Source organism: Amphiprion ocellaris, chromosome 19 (genome assembly GCF_022539595.1).
Source record: "Amphiprion ocellaris isolate individual 3 ecotype Okinawa chromosome 19, ASM2253959v1, whole genome shotgun sequence".
Classification (NCBI taxonomy): domain Eukaryota; kingdom Metazoa; phylum Chordata; class Actinopteri; family Pomacentridae; genus Amphiprion; species Amphiprion ocellaris.
The window spans coordinates 15444366-15465620 of NC_072784.1; the positions used below are offsets into that span (position 1 = coordinate 15444366).

At 40.2% G+C, this 21255-nt stretch overlaps 1 protein-coding gene across 1 annotated transcript in view; it reads right to left on the reverse strand.

Moving 5' to 3' along the window:
• Positions 1-21255, reverse strand: part of mybpc2a (myosin binding protein Ca) — a 73658-nt gene that overhangs the window by 37076 nt on the left and 15327 nt on the right. The window contains exons 2-5 of the mRNA XM_035951147.2: positions 4374-4457; positions 4068-4216; positions 3014-3131; positions 2726-2774 (exon numbers count right to left, since the gene is read on the reverse strand). Of these exons, the coding sequence (XP_035807040.2) occupies positions 2726-2774; positions 3014-3131; positions 4068-4216; positions 4374-4457 (400 nt within the window). The remainder of the gene's footprint in view (positions 1-2725; positions 2775-3013; positions 3132-4067; positions 4217-4373; positions 4458-21255) is intronic.

A 21255-nucleotide genomic window follows, 5' to 3' on the forward strand; every position in this document is an offset into this window, starting at 1 on the left:
AATGTTTGGGAAGATGCTGTCAGTTTTAATAATGTATCTAAATGTAGCTCAGCTAGCTTAACCATCTGCATTTTCATTAGTAAAAATCAAATGTGTTTGGCGTTACTGGGTGCCCCTGTTGGTTCTGCAAGCAATTTGGTTTAGGACTTGATCTGTAAAGCCCTCAAACTATCAAATAATCTGGGTTGATCATTAACTTAGATTAAGTCACAGATCAGTTTTGTCCTCCTGTTTTCCGAATGGGTGAAACGGTGGTAAATCAACCTGCAACTCTTGCCGACTTAAGGCCGTCTTAAGGTGATAATAGCACAAATGTGGCCAAAAGGAAGGCTATATACAAGTCACAGGGATCAAAGAATGGTTGTACAGACTTTGGAGTCAATAATAAATGTCAGTCTCATGCAGAATATTATACTGACAATACTGGGGGGAAACTATGGGTCTGCTCCCCTACATAAAAACCCTTTATTACCCCTCACATGCACATTTGCAAGTGTAAAGTGATGGGAGAACTGTTGTGTGGTGTTGAGTCATCAGTCGCCCTCTTGTGCTCAACAAGGTGACAAGTACTGTGTGTGGCACACGCCAATAAATGTCTACAGGATCGAGTGCTCGTTGTTTTCCACTGTGAATGGTTTTGGCAGCTCCTTTACAGCGTGGAGTGTGTTTTCCTGGCATGGTTGAGGCTCATTGAACCCCTCGGAGAGCAAGATAAATGCCAATAAATTCAAAGCCATTGTGAGTGATCATGCTTGTCCTATGGATGAATGGTTCATCCAAGGATAACATTCATCCATGGTCTCCTTGCCGTCCTGATGGGAGTAAATCCTCCCAGGGTGGTGATGCCCTCATTGGCAGGGCACACATGACCACCAAATGGTTGGATGAGCATGAAAACAATGTTAGTTTTGTGCTGTGGCCACAACAATTGGAAAATCTCAACCTACTTGGGCACTTTTGAGAGATTCTGGAGCACTGCGACAGACAGCCACCATCATTAAACACCGAATGATGGAAGCAGGGCACTGCAGGATGTTTTTGCTTCAACACAACAGTTCATTGACGTGAAAAAAACGGACTGGAAGTTCACATGAAGATTGAGGTCAGGCGATTACTGTGATGAGCTCCTCTTCATGGTTTGAGTGAGCGCGATACACAAAATTCTATTGCGAAACTTTTAATGTGAAAAATGCTTCTTGTTCAAATGTGGAGTGACAGAAAAACACACAACGATTCAGAGGAATGTGTGAGTGCAGACTGTGAAGGTTACGGCACTGAGCAGCACACATTTGACGCTGCGATGCATTAACCAGCCTTCGCCTGGATGAAGCTTAACCACTTTGACTTCTATGGCTACTGGCATCCTTTTTTTAATGTTTCTTTTTTTTTTCTTGGTGTTATGTTGCAGCAACGACATGAGTCAGTCTTGGCTCACCCTGAAATTAATGCACACTTAATTCTGTGTCTTAGCTCACATTTTTCATGCATGGTTGAATCCATTACTTTGGCCTTCAGAGTCTCAATACTGATATACCTGTACACATTTCCTTGTCAAGATAAAACATAGAGTGATATATAAAGAATGCAAACTCTCAAAACACTCCCAGACTGCAGAGTCAACATGCGATATGTATTCCACTGAATATTTTCTCTTTCTCTTTCCCTTTGAAGCCCTTTCAGCTGGCTGACCGCTCAGCGAAGACACAACATGAAGAAGAAAAAACAGCCCGATGTGCCTGGGGCACACGATGAAGAGCTCGGGTTATTTCAGACATAAAACACACATTAAAGTTTGGAATAAATAAAATTCCAGAAAGTAACGAGTGAGCAGGACTTAACATCCTCAAGAATGCTGTCAGATCTCATGTATTTTGTTGTGAAACTGTAACACATGTTCGGAGAAACACACAAATGAGCGAAATCTGATCCTCCATACTTACCTCCTGGAGGCTGAGCTGCATGACCTCCACATGCATTATCTCTCCAGCAATATATTTGAGTTTTAACCAACGTTTCACTTTTCATTTATCACACCAGCCTCTCTGCTTCACCTTCTCTTCCTCATATCAGCATTCTGCAAATAAGCACACTGACATCCTGTCTAAACCACAATTTGATGCTGTCTTTTTGCATGTTGTGTTTCTCATCTTTCTGCTTGAGCTCTAATGAGAGAAGGAAATTATATTTTTAAACACAGATTATAAATATGGATACTCAAGGTGTCAGTGTGAAGGTGTTGGCTGATTTACAGTCACACTATGCGTACACACAAGTACAGTATGCAGCTGAATTTTTTTTTTTTTAAAACTCATTAAAAAAGCTACACAGTCATGAGATGCATGCATAGACACACTTCACAGACTGGAGCGGAGACAGAAATAGACAGTGAGGGGAAACAGTGAGGTGGAAAAAAAAGAAAAAAGTCCCTTCAGAGACTGTTACTGAGACATGTGACGAAATACATAAGATCCCAAAACCAAACCACGAGGGACTCCAGGTGAAGCAAAACACAGAGCAGCAGACGCACTGAGACGTGACAAAAAGAGAGAGGTGGCAGACAGACCGACTCGTGCAAAGTCGACTATAAGTGAGGGATAGAAAGACACATGGGCAGAGACACTGGGGGAGAGTGACAGATGCCCAGAGGCGGCGATCTACAGCAGCATATGGGAGACTGTGTGACGGGTGACATGTTGAGCAGACCCTCGCCGACACTGACACTCACGATCGCTTAAACGCCTCCAAGATGTTGTCCTGCTGGTCCTCTTGTACAGCTGAAAGCAGACAGAAGGAGAAAGGCTGGTGAGAGCTCAGCTACGTTAATTCATTACACAGTGGGCTTCAGCAGCAAAGGAATAATGGACTGATGACCTCGCTAGGCCACTAAATGAAAGGACCTAATGCACATCGCACTCACTGAGTTATTGGCTGACAAAGCCAGTTACATAGTAATGGTGGATACGCTGAATGGAAGATGACAATAATGTGATTAAGTGTCTGTCTCCAGACCTACCCTGCACCGAGACTTCGAATGTGCAGCTGTCGCACTTGTCTTTGGAGGTGACCTCGCAGCGGTAGCCACCTGCGTCTCCATCCACTACTTTGATGATGCTCATCTCGTAAGTGTAGATCTGACAGAGAGAAGAGGGTTGATATGCTAAAAACGCATGAAAATAAATAGGTTCACACATGCACACTACCAGTCAAAAGTTGGGACACACCTTCTCATTCAAGGTTTTTTTCTTTATTTTTACTACTTTATACATTGTAGATACATACTGAAGACATCAAAACTATGAAGCAGGTTATATGGAATTATGGAGCAAAAAAAAACCAATTGTGAAATAACTGTAAATATGTTTTAGAATTTAGATTCTTCAAAATATCCACCCTTTGATTACTGCTTTGCAAACCTTTGGCCTTCTCTCAATGAGCTTCATGAGGTAGTCTCCTGAAATTGTTTTTACTTCACAGGTGTGCCTTGTCAAAGTTAATTTGTGGAATTTCTTGCCTTCTTAATGCGGTTGGGACCATCAGTTGTGTTGTGCAGAAGTCAGGTTGGGACACAGCTGACAGTCCTATCTGACAACTGTTAGAATCCATATTACGGCAAGAACCAATCGGCTAAGTAAAGAGAAATGACAGTCCATCATCACTTTAAGAACTGAAGGTCAGTCAGTCCGGATAATTGCAAAAATTTTGAATGTATCCCCAAGTGCAGTCACAAAAACCATCAAGCGCTACAACGAAACTAGCTCACATGAGGACCGCAACAGGAAAGGAAGACCAAAAGGCATCTCTGCTGCTGAGGATAAGTTCATCTGTGCCACCAGCCTCAGAAATCACAAGTTAACAGCAGCTCAGATTAGAGCCCAGAAAAATACCACACAGAGTTCTAGTAGCAGACACATCTCTACATCAACTGTTCAGAGGAGACTGACCAATCAGGCCTTTATGGTCAAACTGCTAGCCTTTCCTACGCTGTCAAAATACTGCATGTTTCACGATGAGATTGAGGATGCAGTTTGGCTGTACATTAACACAAACACACATGGGAATCCTTGTACCTTGGTGTTCCTGTCGTAGGACTCTTTGAACTGCAGGTGCTTCCCAGCTTTGCTTCCCAGGTCGAGCCATTTCCCCTTCAGCCACTTCATTGTAGGCTTTCTCGTCAGGGTTGAGGAATCCACTTTAGCCACAAACGTGACGTCCTTGCCTGCCAAGAACAAAGACGAGACACATTGATTAATTAAAATAGATGAAGTACAGAATGTAAAGTAAAGTAGAATTACAGCCACGATTTGGCACTAAGCGGCCACTCCTTTCATTTTGGATGTAACTCAGGGCTTTTATGGCCGATCATTGTGCCAGACCTTTTGTTGCTGTGACGCTCCCCGGCTTCTCCACGAATATGCCGGACAGCTCGGACAGCTGAGGACCTTCCCCTGGTGCATGTTCTGTGGTGGGTGTTGGAGCACAGAGGACAAATTAAAACAAGAAAAACACAATCTGGGCGCCACACAGACTGGAGACAACAACAGGGAACAAGACGACCAAGCAAACCACCAGATCATCTCCTTAATCCTGGTGCTCTTACAGTGAAATGCCTGTTTTGATAGATCATTGGGGAAACTTGAGAGGATCTCAAACCACTAAATTGTATCCTTTGAGCTCAGGGGTTTAATTCTTTTTATCAGTATTTAGTGCTAAAACTGAGCAACAGTCTCTCCATTAGAAAAAATATCCAGAGTGTTTACATTCTATCTTTACGCTGCACAAACCATTTGGGACCCTCTGATAAATGACGAGGAGCCAGACTGGCCAACAGGGAATAAAGAAGCTCCTCAGATCACCTCTGAAGACTTGATATTAAGGTTGACTCTCTGCAATCATCTGCCACCCCGACAGAACATAAGCTGAAGCTGTACGGTCTTATCTTGGCAATAAAAAACGAGCTGCTCTTTTATCCGCTCACTTGTTTCTTTTGCAGGTAAATTGATGTAACCTTTCTAGGGTGTTTGCTTGTCAGTTGATACGCTTTACAGAGACGCTAACATATTCATTTCTCTTACCATCAGGAGGCAACTCTGCATCGGAAGGTGGGGAAACAGAGAGAGAGAGCGAGGAACACGTCAGTCTGTACAGTATCTGAGCTTCGCCGTTAAACACAAGCGTTAATTGGCCCGATGATAACCCTGACTTCAGGTACGGAACACTCACACATTAAATCAACGTGCTCTCACACTCCAAAAAACACATCTTTATTTCCTCTGGCTCTAATTAACAAATCCTGTTTTTTTCTTTAAAAAAAAAAAAAAAAAAAAAAAAAAACAACTGTTAATGAGTTATGTCTTCAACAAGACAACAAGTTCAAAAATCACTTTACCTGGGCTGAAGTTAAGAGGTTAACTACACATAATCTGCATAAAGTATCTGGTTTCTCACCATTTAGTGCAGGTTTGAGAGGAAAATAAGGTTTTACAGACAAGCACAAGAAGATAAAAGCACATGGGACCACCAAACAAATAGAGTGAGTAGGGCCCTGTGTGGACATCCATTGGCCAAGACCAGTCGCTGAGAGAAAGGATCCAGGGTCACATGTCAGATAAGGTCATTCGCCTCCATAAATTCAGAGAGCCATGCTGTCGGCGCTTCTTCCTCCCTCTTCTCTGCTTTTATGGGCTCAGTTAATTTGATCTTTTAATCAAAAGTACCCCTGAGGACAGATCCAAGTTCAGATGTTCAGGATGATTTAGAGGGTTTCGGTTAGAATGCTAAGTGGGTAAAACTGATCCTGGAATGGAACCCAGGGGACACTTTTGAATGTTTACACTTGTACACGGTTACTCTTGATACCTGCTCAGTGTTTCAGATGAGATTTCTGAGTTAAATTAGCTCCAGACTCTGTCCTTGGCTTTGAGAATGGGGAATTAAAATTTTGGACAAAAGCCCACAGGGACTGTTATGCTACACCCACAGACCCTGCTAATATTCTTGACAATTTGTAACACATTTAAAAAATCTGTAACACTACATTTATTTTTTCTAATTATGTAATAATTTCTAGAACCATTCCTGGAGATAATAGTAATTTAGCACCAACTTTAGAAAGAAGAGTGTTCCTTAGGTAGTTTTTATTTGTATTGCTGTAATATCCATGTTTGCTACAAGCCAAAGACATTTTTTTTACTTTGTGTTGCAAAGAGAAATAGTAAAGTTGATCTGCCTGCCACTCTATCTTTAATCTTTACCTTTTTTGTCTGTAGAGAAAATGCAGTTCCAGTTGACCTGCTACACATCAGCTAAAAGAGTCTAGGGTATAAAATCTTTCACCAATTAAACTAAAATGGGTTGTGGTAAAAAAAAAAAAAAATAGTGCCAAATTATATACTTCTTCCTAGGAACTGATTAGGAAATAATTATGGACCCATAAAATAAAACACTATACATACTGTAGCAGTATAACACTGTATGTATGGAGTTGCAATTTTACAGTTTAATTTATCATCTGAGCAGCACCAGACTGAAAACTCTAATTCTTTAAATCTCATGGAGCATTTAGGAGTGTAAAGACATTAACAGCAGAATCATTACTGTGGCTGTGAATAATAATAATTGCACTGTTATATTCAGCTGTCATCACGCACACATACACATGACATATATCCAGCAGACATACAGGCAGGATATATCACTTTTTATAAACCTCATCAGTTCACTTCCCTTTTAAAACACACAAACATTCACTCGGATGCTTTGGTGGAAGCAATCGGACCACCAATACACCCACTTTGAAATACACTGTCAGAAGCTTCTGTTAAATTTGTATTTTATTTTGTTGTTTTACTGTCATCTCGTTTCATCTGACAGCTTATCTGATAAATTTGCTGTGACTTGTGTTGCTTTTAAGTTGCGTCTTTGCATTGGTTTCATCCTTTTGATTTAGATTCCTTTATCTATTTACTATGAGGCAGTTTGTCACTTTTGGCTGTGACATAAATACAGTTATTGCAGTTATTATTATTATACTCGATGTCCAGAAATCATCAAGGCTGTAGCTCTGCAAAAAAAAGTCAAAAAGCTGACATCTAAAGCAACAGTGATGGCCGTCACCAGAGCAATCCCAGGCTTCATGGAGGAAGAATTACAGTCCCATACCCAAAAGCGATTGACACAAAGCACACAAGCAAGCTGGCATATATTATATTGTCTTTTCCTTACCATCCCTAGGCTCACTGCTGGCTGAATGAAAGGAAATAGTTGGAAATGAGTGGTGTGGACAGCGAAGGGTTAAAACACTTCCCACGTGTGTGTGTGTGTGTGTGTGTGTGTGTGTGTGTGTGTGTGTGTGTGTGTGTGTGTGTGTGTGTGTGTGTGTGTGTGTGTGTGTGTGTGCGCGTGTCATTATGAATGAAACGGCATCAACAAAGATCGGATTAAAGACGATGTATAAGCCTCATTCCCTGAGACAACATCTTCACACAGGCTGGAACTGCACACACACCTACACACACTTCACACATTCACAGACTCACACTGATGATGACAAAGCAAAGCGCTTACCTACAGCAGCCTGGACATCCGTTAATGAAGAATAAGCACAGGTTAAGCAGCACCAAATGAGCGGTAATGCAGATATAATGTGCTGTAAGCGGTTCATGGAAATGCAGACTGTACATAAACACACAAGTATGACAGAACAATGCTGAGCTTCATGCCTTTGTGAGTTATACTGATAAATTTAGAGATACATCGAAACACTTAATTTAACAGCTGAGTAAAGCCACAAACACAAACCTATTTAACCCAGACAGTTCAGCAGGCCAATATAAGCCACATATATAATGTAAGGGGAACATAAAGCTGCTGTTTTGAGGACTTTAATTAACTGGCACCACAACAAAACTTTTCTTTTTCATGCTGTGCAAAGGAACTGTTCATTTTAGACTTCAGTGTCTGGTTTCTAGTGGAGATGCTACAAGAATCCGCAGAATTAGACGCAATTAGACCACAAGCAAATGTTCTACTTTTCAGGTAATGTGAAGTTTGAAGCATGAGGTTAACTCAAACCGTGATCTTTTCCTGAACCCAACCATAAACCAAATTCGTAAAAAACTAGACAGAACTGAGTGAAAAAGTAATGACTAATCACGAAACACAAAGCTTGCCTGGTGAAAATTCTGTAATTTAACTCATCCCCACCCGTCAGACCTGCTCATGAGGCTCTTTCAGTATAGAACAACTATATATCTGTTGAAATATTGCTATATATTGACGCTGGTGGCACCAACACCAAAAGACGGTTTGTGCGACTCTGAGACACCAGCAAGCTTTGACAGGTTTTAATGCTCTGGGAATGAGAACATTTCAGATAGTTACAGTACCTTTGGTAGCAACGGTATCGCATGGACAGAGTAATAATTTGGTTGAAGTGGGGTGTAGGGGCTTTGTTGCACAGCTGTTTCACTTTTGAGGGAGCTGGGAGTGCAGCGGCAGAGTCTGAGGAAGACGGTGAGGGACATGTCAGATGAGGCTGCTAGATCTACTCAGTGGATATGGATTAGGAGAAGTAATAATAGTTGGGAGGTGAAATAGAGACAGTGAGGGAGTAGAGGGAGGCAGAGGACAAGCCCTCTCCTTCTGTCTGTTTGCCCCGCCTTCTTTTCCCCTCTCCCAATAGGCAGAGATCCAGGAAGAGGAAGTGTAGATAAGGTGGGGGCGTGGCCTGTTAGAGTCTCTCTGGGACCATGTGGCCATCTCAGGTAAGTCTGTGGTGTAAAGTAGTGGCTGTGTCTTTGTCTTTTTCTTTTGTATGTTTTTCTTGTTAGGTAGCATTAGCAATGAGCAGTTAGCAATTGGTACTTGCATCTTAGATGAAGTCTGCTTGTATAGTTTCTGTGGTGGTGAGCTTGACTTAGCAATTGGTGGTTAGCATTAGCATGTAGCACTAGCACGTTTGATGAGCTGGCTTGTATAGTTTCTTTGTCAGTGGTAAGTTTGCTATGGACATGGTAGTAGTCTTGCAGCTAGCATTAGCATTTAGATGGGTTCATAAGTATAGTTTCTTTGTCACTTTTTTAGCAATTGGCACTAGCTATTCAGCATCTTGCACTAGCTAACTGGTAGCATCGGCACTGGTCACTACCTGGAGCATCTCCTAAACGGGCCTGGGTCAGTTGAACGTGGCAGTGCTGTTTGGATTGTGTAGGAGCAGTGTGAACTGGTACTAGGGGGGTGAATCTGGGACACCAGAGTTCACCGTCGAGCCTCCTGGAGGTGTTGTGGGACTAAATAGGCGAAACACCGTTGAAGGGAGGTTTCCACCTGATGACCCCAGAGATGTGTTAGGAATCAATGCTCACTGGTGTGTATGGTGATGACTCAGGGATCCTAGGTCCTTCAATGAGTGCACATCCTTTTTGTTTGGAGCACAAATGTCTTGTGTTTAAACTAACTTAGCGCTTAATGTGGCATGAACTCTCCTAATGCAAGTCAACCACCCGCAGATAAGCTAATACACCCTTAAACCGCCACCTTCAAGCACAAGGAGTTGTTGAGGTCTGGTAACTCATGTCTTTCTACCTCCAAACCCTCAGACTTTCAAAACTGTAGTCTGTCATTGACTCAAGCTGGGTCACCTGAGGTTTGTTAGAAGTACATTATATTTAGAGCCAGCCTTCATACAACTCTATTATTCATCAAGTTTGGTATTTTGGTATTTTCTGGATGCTGGACGGCGTATCATGAGTGAAATAAGGATTCAGTGCCATACATGAGCATTTCTACCTTACAACTTCAATGTGAGGATCACAGAAAAAAACACAGATTCAAACTTTTCTGGTTTAATTCTGGCTGAATCACACTCAGATTGCAACTTGCAATTGTGTAGCATAGAGTTGTTTTTCAGAGTTTGAGTAGAGACATTGGTGAGCTGGTGTGCTTGAGCTGCAGCGGGAGGGGGTGAGGTGCATGGAGAAAGCACTATTTCAAGGAAGGAGGAGATTATTTTCATGAAAAAATATGTAAATATGTAACTTTGAGGCACAGTGATGGGTTTTTAAGCGTTTTGATTAATGACTGTCCAGCATCACGCCTCTGTCACTGTTGACGTTCTGCCTATTTGGGACCATTTGAGTCATCCATCAAATCAGGTGCAACATTTAAGCGCTGCTAATTACAGCCAAGACCGCAATCTGCAGTAACATCATATCATAAAAGTTGCAGCCAATTTCTTTGATCTATGTCATGCTGTCAGGGCCACCAGGCCAACAAGACGGCAGAACGTATTCTAGGCGAGATCGGATGGAGGTGGCAGCAGCAGATTTTTGAAACATCGTGAGCTCGACGGAGGGAAAGAGGATACACTGGCAAATGAGATGAGCTGCGAACAAGCGATGGCAGGTTAAACAAAAGGTCAGGGACATATGAGCACACTGACTCTGCGCCAGCCGTCTTCTGTCAGATCCAATGTTACACTGGAATAAATTACTGTATTTTAAAAATACAGCCAAACTCTGACTGTCATGTTCTGGTTCTCCAAAATACAATCAAATACTGTGAAGTTTGATTTGGTTTTCTGAAGCCAGAAACAACAGTGATGCTGTCAATACTTGACGGTGTCAACAGTAAGAGTAAGGAAATTTGTTAGTTTTCAAATACATTTTTTTTTCTTGGTTTGTCAAATACATTCAAGAGACTATGGTTGGTCATACATTTCTGCATTTGCTTAAAAGTTCCAGATAACTTTAATTCTTTTTTATCTTTCATTGTTTGAGGTGTTTTAGTGGTATACGCACATTTAAATGTTAAACAAAAGTTGATGTCGCTTTTTTATTATAAATATGGAGTCAAACTGTTATTTATGGTGTATGTCTGCAAATCACAGTAGTTTGTACATTTTAAAAGAGGAAAATGTTGTAATTTACCGACAGCTATGATGAAAGAGGACATAAAGTAAACTGTATAATCGTACTCGGTTGTGCAGCAATTCATTTTTAAAGTAAATTACAACTTTAACTTTGTAAAAATACAGTAAAGAACTGGTACAAATGGAAGTATTCCACTGTAACTTTACAAGAAAATACAGTACTCTTTTGCTTTTTCACTGATCTTTGCTCATAACCGTCTGTTCTGGGGCATGTTGGCTGTTAAAAACAGCGACGGAGTGTAAATGAGTTGCAGCATTAGTATAACGCAGTGCTCTGCCTCATCATTGCACCTGCAGACACACATTTAATCACTCTCAGCGAGCCACAGAAAGTTTGTGTAGTAATTCATCTTGAATGACGGGGACTGCACACGCACACGCACACACACACACACACATACCCACACACACACTCAGAAACACAACTTCACAACTTTCTTGCCCTCTATTACAGTGGCTCCATAATATAAATTGACATTTAATCCAGCAAGGTGAGCTAAAAGTGTGCACATGTAACACAAATAGATTCTACACTTAAATGCACAAGTGAGAGCATTTAATCCCAGGGGACTCGTTATTTATTACTCATTATGTGCTACTGCCAGAGGAAATCTTTACATGCAGCCATGTACACACTGTAATATGATGCCTGACAGAAACAATTACATTATCTGATTCTACCTGATCTATACATACATATACACACAGTGCAGTGGGCTGCTCCACCCACACACTATAATTTTACCCTTTTAGCCGACTGTAATGCCCTCAACTACATGGATTGGACTTGAAAGGTCAGGAGTTTCAGCCGCACAGGGAACTAAAATGAGAGGAACAATCTGCCGTCCGCAATTAATCTCAGACGTGTTTCTCACACATACAAAACAGCATCATCTTGCAATCTGCAGCAGGCTGCAAAACGCACTGACCACAGTGGCAATCAGACGCACACAGTTATCCAAAAAGACAGAAATATCTGTGTGTACCACTCAGACTCAACATGAACATACAGAAAAGTGCATTTGGTTGCTAAAATGTGTTGCTAAATCTGTTTAAAACATGTGAAAGTAGAATTCAGTCATTTCCACAGATATTCAGTCTGATAAATCTATATGGCCCAATCCCATAAAATTAAAATTTAAATAGGCTAATTAATGCCAAATGGTGCATGGTTCCAGAAACTTTGAAATCAGGGAAATTATTTTGGAAAAACTGTGATCCCACTTATCTAAAAGTACAGACAAGTGACATATTAAAGGAAAAACTTCGACTATACAATGCATGGTTCTGGTGGCTCTGTTATGCTGTATAGGGGGCATTTTACTGCATGGTTTGGGGCTATGTGTCCACCTAGAGGAAAGAATTGCTGCAAATCTACATAAATTTGTTCTGAGTGATAATCTTTATCCTGTAATGAAACATTTATATCCAAAACGCTGAATATCTTTTAGACTAATGGTGTCCACAATCAATGCCAAGGTGCACTGTAGCTTACTAAAACACTTTATGTTGTCTTGTCTTTTAATTTGACACCTGTCTGTTTGTCCACATTTAAAGGAAACTGCCCAACAAATAGTCTAAAGACATAATTTGTCCTAATTACTAGCGATGTCCTCCATGTTTGATTTCCCGCCAGTGTAGCTTGTGAAGGCAGCAGCCAAACCCAGTAATCACAATGGAGCCTGTTCGAACACGTCACCTTTGTTCTAAACCCTGGTGGTGTTGGGCTGCATTGCATTGTGGCTATCAAGAGTACTAGTGATGGAGAAACTGGCTGCTCTTTAAATGGTTTCTCTCTGTGTGACTATTGAGCACAAGCACAAATGGTAGAACCGCTGCTGTTTGCCAGGTAAAGTATTAATGTTTAGACTATAACAGATGTCTGGATAAGGAATGGTTTCCTTCAACGGGATGTCAAAACAAACAGAAGTGAAACATACTTTAAACATTAAATAAACAGGCAGTTAATTAATTCCATCATAGTAGAAGGTTTTCTCAGTGTATTCATTTAAAAATGTATATATATACTATTTAAATGAGGATGTGAACATGACTCGTGACACTTTACAATAGTCACCAAAGGACAAATGGGACATATTAACCCTCTAAGCAATGTCTGGACTTTTTTTCCTCGCTTTGCATTTTTACTCACTGTGGGTTCATTTTTCACCACAATATAAAGTCCTGCAAATCTGTGGAAATAGTATAACTATGGCTAGAAGGAGAGAGAACTCAAAAATGTCATTTTTTTTGCAGTATGATACGGTTAAAATGCTTTAAAAGAGAAGAAAATTACAATTTTTTTGAATAATGTAAAACATTTTTGTAGTGATCACAGATGTCACTAATACTGGAAAATCATTTGTGACTCTGCCTACTGTTAATAATTTCATTTACACTGCCTGCAGTTCAGCCTAAAAGTCTCTGGATTTTTGCTTTTTACAGCATTTGACTATTGCTAATGATTTATTTTGAGACACATAGAATGGAGTGATTTTGATCAAACAGCACAATTTTAAGCTTAGATTTGGATCATTATTTTAACGGTATAATACGTCTCATATGAACAGATTGACAGAAATTTAAAATCCAGTGATTCTTTCTGCTTTTACAGTTTCTGGCTCTGACAAATGGTGTAACTTTGACATTCCTAAAAATGTGCATGCCTTTTCAGCCTGCTGGTAGGTTTTGTGGGTTCAGAGACTTAATTTGCATGTACTGCATGCGTACGAAGAATTAAGTATGTGCCTATGTTAAGTATTTCAAAGCTGAAATTGTCAAGTCGCATCCATAGACACAGTCACACAGTGCATATTCATACATACAGTGTGATGTTCACCCGTGAATTATACACTTTCTAGTATGTCCCTGATCTTAACACCTGATTTAATCTATGGGCTGAAAATAAACTCCGAATTTCATGCTAATAATAATAATGCTCAGAAGCACTGAACAGTAACTGCTATGGCGTGCACGTGTGTTTGTGTGTTGTGTATTCGTGTCTAGCAGCGACACAGTGGGGATCATGCATCTCCACACTCAGTCCCATCACCACAGAAGTTCACCGCTTCTGTGTTTGTTTCATCTTTAAGTCTTACCCTCCTCCTCTGCTTGCTCCTCTGAATGAGTAGAAACAAACACATTATTTTGGCAATGAGGACGACAGTGATGATGATTATGATGATGATGATGAGGATGATGATGACGATGATCTATAGACACTTACATCTACGGGACACAGAGACAAACCAACACTTAATGCAGTGCTTTTTTTCTTACCCTTCTGGTCTGAAAACGAGAAAGAGAGAAGAAAATGTGTCAGGAAATTAAGCCATCTTTATAAGTTGCTTTTATTTAAATATTAGTCTTCGGTGGTGATTCTAGTTAACTGTAAAGCAGCTGATTACTGCGTGCATAACTTAAAAATAAATTGGATCTGTGGAGCGCAGCTTGTGGGCTCAGATTACATGTCATGAAGGCACTTACCAGCAGGGGCTGCTGCAGCCTTATCGCCGTCGGCTGCTGCAATTAAACAACAATTATGTAAATTAATTTGTACATCCTCATTATTTGATATCATACAACAGCAGCAGCGCGGCGTTTGGATAGTCACGGCTGTAAGAGCCGAGAGTCAGGAGGAAACTCTTTAAAGAGCCTCATCGTGTGATCTGAATCCTCAGGAGGCACTAAATAATAATCACTTCTTTACATAACCGGAGGCTCTTGTTTATCATTCTGTTTATCTAAAATGTGACGATATTTTATATATATGTACATCTATCCAACAATACACTGCTTTCTGATAGAGCCATGCAGGAGTTATGCACTCAGTTTCTACAAATAGACATGAGAAACCTTTATAAATATACCGAAACCGCACAAAAATTCCACTTTTAGATAAACAGTTTCGCTTTAATAACATAAACACACATTCACAAGTACCCGCACAGGGAAACTACGCTGAGGCAAAGTCGCTTTGTGCACCTCTTCATGAGTTCTGTAGGGTTCGCCTCTGGCAAAACAGAGAATATTGGATTTCCGCAGGAGAATAGAGCACGATTCAAATGAGCCATGGTTTACAGACACAGTGAGGCTGAGATAAATATAAGTAAGTTTTTCAGAGATCATGAGGAATAATTGGGCTTAAAAAATTCTGAAAGGGGCGGCCTCAAGACAAAAATGCTTTTGATAGGATAAGTACATCAAAGTTCCAGGATCCCAGATCTGGGTTACTTTAGAAGCTCAAGGGTGTCTAATGAGATGGCAGATTAGGCATGAATTTCTCTCTGCCAAACTAAAGCACACAGCTGCACAGCAATAATTCAGCTTTGGCAGAATTCACATCTTAACCATCCATTTCAATAATTTCTCAGGTCTGTGTCTTCATTAGGGTTCCTGTTTAAATGTTAAAAAAGGTTTCTGAGCTCTGCCAGGGAGGTACAGTTGAGGCAGCAAAGTGTATTAAAGCCACAGAAACGAATGAGGACACCATCATTACAGCGATTGTCTCTGCAAACCACCAACAGGAAGCCACAACTGGAGCTACACAGCGTCCCATGAGCCTCCTTAACAGTGGGGTCTAAGATATCAAGGCCGGGCCTTGGCACTCTGCTCGGCTCAAAGCTGGCGCTCTATGTCTGGCACACTGGTGGGGCGGCAACGCTTCTATTTTGGATGAGGTTTGTTTTTCAGGCAGCAGTCTGTTAATGCCTCTCTCAGCACTTCAATCCTAGAGAGGATCCGTGACGCACCAGGCAGTAAAAAGTTTCTTTAGGATCCTGCTGAAGCATCTCTCCCACCTCTCTACTGTAAATCACAGGAAAGTCGGTCACTGAATTTCAGATAACTTTGTCTTCCTCTGATCCTCTGTTTTTCAGGGCACCTTGATACCAAGATGTTTGCTCAAAGTATTTGATCTCTGACTCGACATGACACAGCAGACAACAGGAGGAGGGTTTGTTTTTCCGCAACAATCCTCACCCTGAGAGACAACTTAAATAAATGTCATAAAATCACCATGGAAACCAGCCCCGTGCTGATTTCAGTTACGTGTGATTAATAATATAACTGTTTTACCAAAGACGCCTGAAATTCAAAAAGTGGTGCGCTGCAGAGCGATCCCGCCGGCGTCGCACTATTCCAAAAGGAATATTACAGTTTCTGAGAGGGAAATTTCACATGAAAGACTGTTCATAAATGCTAATAAAGCCCTGAGCATGACATGAAAGAACAATAAAACGTATCTGCTCAAAGATCAGGCTCAGAGACGCAGCTACCTCTGGCTAAACCTTTTTACATTTTTAGTTTGGTTTGGATTTTTATGTAAAGGTGTCAGGACAATTTGATTCCTGAGCTCATCTCTCATCCCCTGCTGTCAGCCTTTAAACTACACCTATAATGTTGTACAAAAAAACCCAGTGTGACTAAGGGAAAAGTGGAAAAGTTAAGTTTATGCCGTTAGCTGGACGTTGTTTGATGGTGCATCTCTCGACTAAAAACCTATAATGTGAAGCCATATAAAGTTTCTTAGAAGTTTCAGTTGTCTTTGTCTGAATTCTCAGTCAGAGCTCGGTTTATTGCCAGTGGAGCGTTTGCACATCAATATAAGATCTCAAATGAGAGTTTTGGTTGGCTGGTGTCAAGATATGAGAGAAAGATATTGACGCTCAGAAACTGATTCGACTGTCTTGAAACTTGGGGATGGTATATGTGCTGTGACATCTTAAACAAGCTTCACAGCACAGATTAAAGCTGGCATGGTGGCTGATGCAAAATCCTGCAAAAAACTAAAATAAATAAAAGGAAGGTCTCCTAAACAATGCATGAATAAAACAGATATTTTTGTCACATGGTAAACTGGAAAAACACTTGAGCAAGTTCTTGAGCAGATTAGACTTGCTAATTTCTGAGAGATTTTTTTTTTCTTCTTTTTTTTTAAAGCATCCTAATTCATATTCTGGCTGACAACCTTTTCCTTTACATCACAACTTGAAAATATGATGAAAAAACATCACAGGCTAGCTATAACAAACATAAGATATAAGATCTTTTCTGCCTGCGGCTGTCTCCTTGCAAAGAGCTAAAAGACTGTGAGACTCTCAGCAGTCATTGTGCATTTTCCTCCATTATTTCCAGCAACATTCTTTGTGCAATAAATTGAGTTTCCACAAAAGAATTTGGAGCCCCCCAAGGTCACTGCTACCTCCTGTCTGCATGATTACGCAGGGATTTTAAACATGTTATCAGGATCCTGTATCCTTTCATATCTAATTCATAAGCTTTCCCTGCTCTGTATTGCCTATTTTGAGGTAGTTTGCTCAGTCAAGTTGAGTATCTTGCAAGTGCTTCAGATTTGTTTCTGAGAGTCCCAACTGAAAGATTTTTGTGCAGATGACCAGAAAGGGAGGAAAAAATTATTGTGCAACATCAAAAAATACCACACAGAAAATATTTAAAGCTGTTCATTTCATGTTGGCAGCTCCAAGTGGCAACGAGAAGTAGAAGTCTGGAGAAAAAAAAAAAAGGCATTTGAATACCCAGTCAAAACAAGGACAGCATGTGATGTGTAAAAGACATACAGAGCACTTGTGTTTACCAAAGCACAGTGAAGGGATGAGAGAAGTAAAAAGTGAGACAGTCAGAACATGACTGTGATTGTCTGCTGTCTAAGAGGCGGTTTGCATTTGTGCTCATTAGTCGATACATTAAAAATAACATGCATCGGATGCTGTTTGTTTGGATGGAGCTGTGCAGTCACACAAAAGAATATAATAAGCTCTGTGACAAAGGACTTAGGTCAAAAACACTGAGAGTCTGCAGCGATGCTCGCAGCTCTGTGAGGCTGCACCAGGTCCAGTGGCGCTGTGAGCTAAATGCTAATGTCATGGTGCGTCTATGTCGGAGCCGGTGACTGATTTGGGTTCTGATTGGCCGGCGGAGGAAAAGTCTGGCAGGAGTCTTTCTGCAGTGTAACATGCTCATACTGACACTGCTGATACTCAGCAATTTTACTGTGTCTTCGCTTAGGACATTAGCATTTACTGATCAGCATCAAATATGAAGCTCAGTAGACGTTATGGAAGGACATTAGATTTTTGTAATAAACTGATGAACAAAATTTAATCTTGACGTGATGAAGGAGCAGATGGAAAGTCAGGATGAAGTGATTTAAAGACATCTGTTAATTTCTGTCTGATTTCTAGTCAATCACTCAATCACTTCCTTAATTGCAATTTTAAGGGAACTAAGTATCAACTACTTTATACATCTATTACACCACAGTACAATACAACAATATTATCGTGTCACTGTAATTTGCACTATAGTTGTATTTCTAACAAGACAAGCACTCAGAGAGCGCAGTACTCCGTCAAGGCTGCTCAGTCGTTGCACGATTTCTGATGCATAAGTCCCGATAAGTCCGCAGTCATGGATTTGTTGTAGGATCGCAATCATGTGATCGTCAGCAGGCAGCTGACGTAGTCTTCACATGTTGCCATGGTTACAATGACGCCGTGACGCTATCTGGCAATGATATGGAAATCTTTAGCAAATCCGTAGATCCAGACTATAAGCTGCATCACTGCCAAAATCTAATCACTTGGTCGTTGTGTCATTTCTGACCTTCCCTGAAAATTTCATCCAAATTCGTTAGTCTGTTTTTGAGTAATGTTGCTAACAGACAAACATACGCTGATCATCATATAACTCTGCCGCGCTCCTTGGCGGAGTTATAAGTGTCACTCTCTGTGTTTATAAAGGCAGTTTACTTTTGTGGCCTTTGTCAACTTGAAATTTTATTTTGTCCTTTTAATGCGAAAATTTGGTTTATTGCTCCTTTAACATTGAGCGTCTGACATCCACATTTCTTTTCATTTTGTCCTTTTCATTTCTTTTCTGCAACTCAGCTGGAAAACAGATTAAAGACAAAGAATAGTAAGTGTAAAGACTAAATCATTTTTTCCATTATACGTTTGGGTAAAGCAAACACCTAAGCTGGAAAAACTGGAAATTTCAAGTTGACTTTCCTTATTATAAGGTTGCAACAGTGTAAATGGTTAATTGGAGAGAAATTAAATGATTGAAGTAGATTTAACTTAAACAAGAGGCATTACTATTACTGGCTAAGCTAATCTGCTAAAACATAAATCAGCTGCATGTAACCAATCATTTATTCTGCTCCAACGATTCTATTTTTTCAGTGTAGTTACTTTATAGATTGTTAATACAACAAAAATTCAGCCAGTACATTAAGACATAATATTAAACTAAGCACTCAGCAGCAGGGTGTAAACTCCAAGGGAGCCAGCAGGAGCTCTTAATAAGATGCTATTTTTGCCATGCATTTCTATTTTACTGTATCTTCTTCATGGTTCATGCGCAAAATTAGGCTGTTATTGATGTAAGATTCATACACGAGGACAATTCATCTCTAATTCTCTTTAATAAAGATACCAGCATGCATGCTGTTCCTGCCAGCAGCTGTGATAAACTGCTTTCACTTTAACTCAAAGGTCAGAAAAAGAGCAAAAATTCTTGACATCAGCCATCGTAAAACAAAACAGAAGAACAAACCCAGCCCTCTGTGGTGTTTAAAACAGGCTTCGTCTCTTTTATTGTTCTTATTCTTCATATTCTTATTAATAATGGATTAATGATAAATATAGTAATGTATCTGTTTTTAATAAATTATAATTATGTTTGCATTAAAGTGTTCATCACTTTAATGTTAAAGCTGGTGAGGTGGTTTAACTACTTTGTGTAGTTTATCTGCTGCTTGTATAATTCCTCATCTGGAGTATTAAAGTTTTATATATTTGTATTTAATAATAGTAAATTAAACCTGCAGAGTTATCAAATCAATGTTGTGGAGTGAAAATTTCAATATTTGCCTCTTTACTTTTAAGTTAATATGTAAAATAATTAGTTTTTCTCTGATTTTACTCGATATTATCTGTAATTTAGCAAAACAGGATAAATTGCAAAATATTGCTAAATGCAGTTACCAACTGCTTAACAAAATAAACTTTCTTTTATCTTTTCTTTTTTCTTTTTCTTTTTTGCAGTGTATATGCTCTGGTTTTAAATAACATGAGCTCAATTCAACACCACAGCAGACACTCATATTTAATTTGGGCAGATGGAGCAAATCTGCAGCATCTCAATTAGTGAAGGTTAGTGACTTTGTTCTCTATTGTAGCTCCACTTTGTGATTTTGGACGATAAGACGGGTCTATTTCCACAAAAAATAAAAAAATAAAAATCTTGCCTAGTGCAGCTTTTAAGAAATGATTTTATCCTCCTCTAATTATCCAGAAGTGACCTGTTTCTCCTTCAGCCTGCTGCAGGAGATATTTTCTCTGGCTGCTGTTTCTCCATGTCAGGCCTGTGTGAGCCTCTATGTGAGCAGCTGCTAACTCCCAATCAGCACAACTGTGACTCTTGAACCTGGCGTGCTAATGCTAATGCTAATGCACAGCTGATGATCTCTGACTGTCTGCGAGGATCCATCCACGCTGTCGTTACCATCCACACTCCATCGGCGTCCTGCCTGGCCTAGATAACTTCACTCAGCAGCCGTCCGCCTCACTGTCTTCCAGGTATCTCTTAAATGGATAATGTCTTTTGCGGTCTTCATGCCTTCTTCCTTTTCACTTAATTCAAATCCTCACTCTCAGCACTTTTTCGTCCCACCATTTCTTTGTCCTACTTTAATCTGACTCCACTCTGTTCTGAAGTTAAAAAAAAAAAAAGGCAATAAAAAAAATGAAGAAAAGGGTAGCTGAGCAAAATGGAGAGCAAAGAAACTAAAACAGGGAGAGAAGAACAATGAGCAAGACCAACTGGGGTCAAGCAGCTCAAGGATCTTGTTCTTCAGTGGAGGAGATAAGATATACGTTTATATTTAACAAATACCACATGAGATGCTCGTTGACAGAAGGTTTTATTTACTCAGTTTTCGCTGACCCGCTCACTGTCAATACTTCCTTTAAATACACTCATTACTTGATGCTCCCTGCATCCATAATTATAGACTCTTTTTATTTCCAAAAGATTATCACTAATATCGTTTTAAACTCTCGGGGTCTTTAACACCGTATAATGTGGCTCCTGCTATTAAGTAATAATACCGAAGTTGAGACATAAGGGGAATTTTTAGGCTCGGTTAGTGGAGCAGAGCAGTGAGAGTGCCTCGGTGGGGGATTTCTGTCTGACCACTGATACTAAAATATGTATGCATGCTTGATCCTAAAAGGTACTTAGAATATCAGCATCCACCATATCACATGTAAACCTCCATTTACAGAAGATTATATCTATTTTTGTCA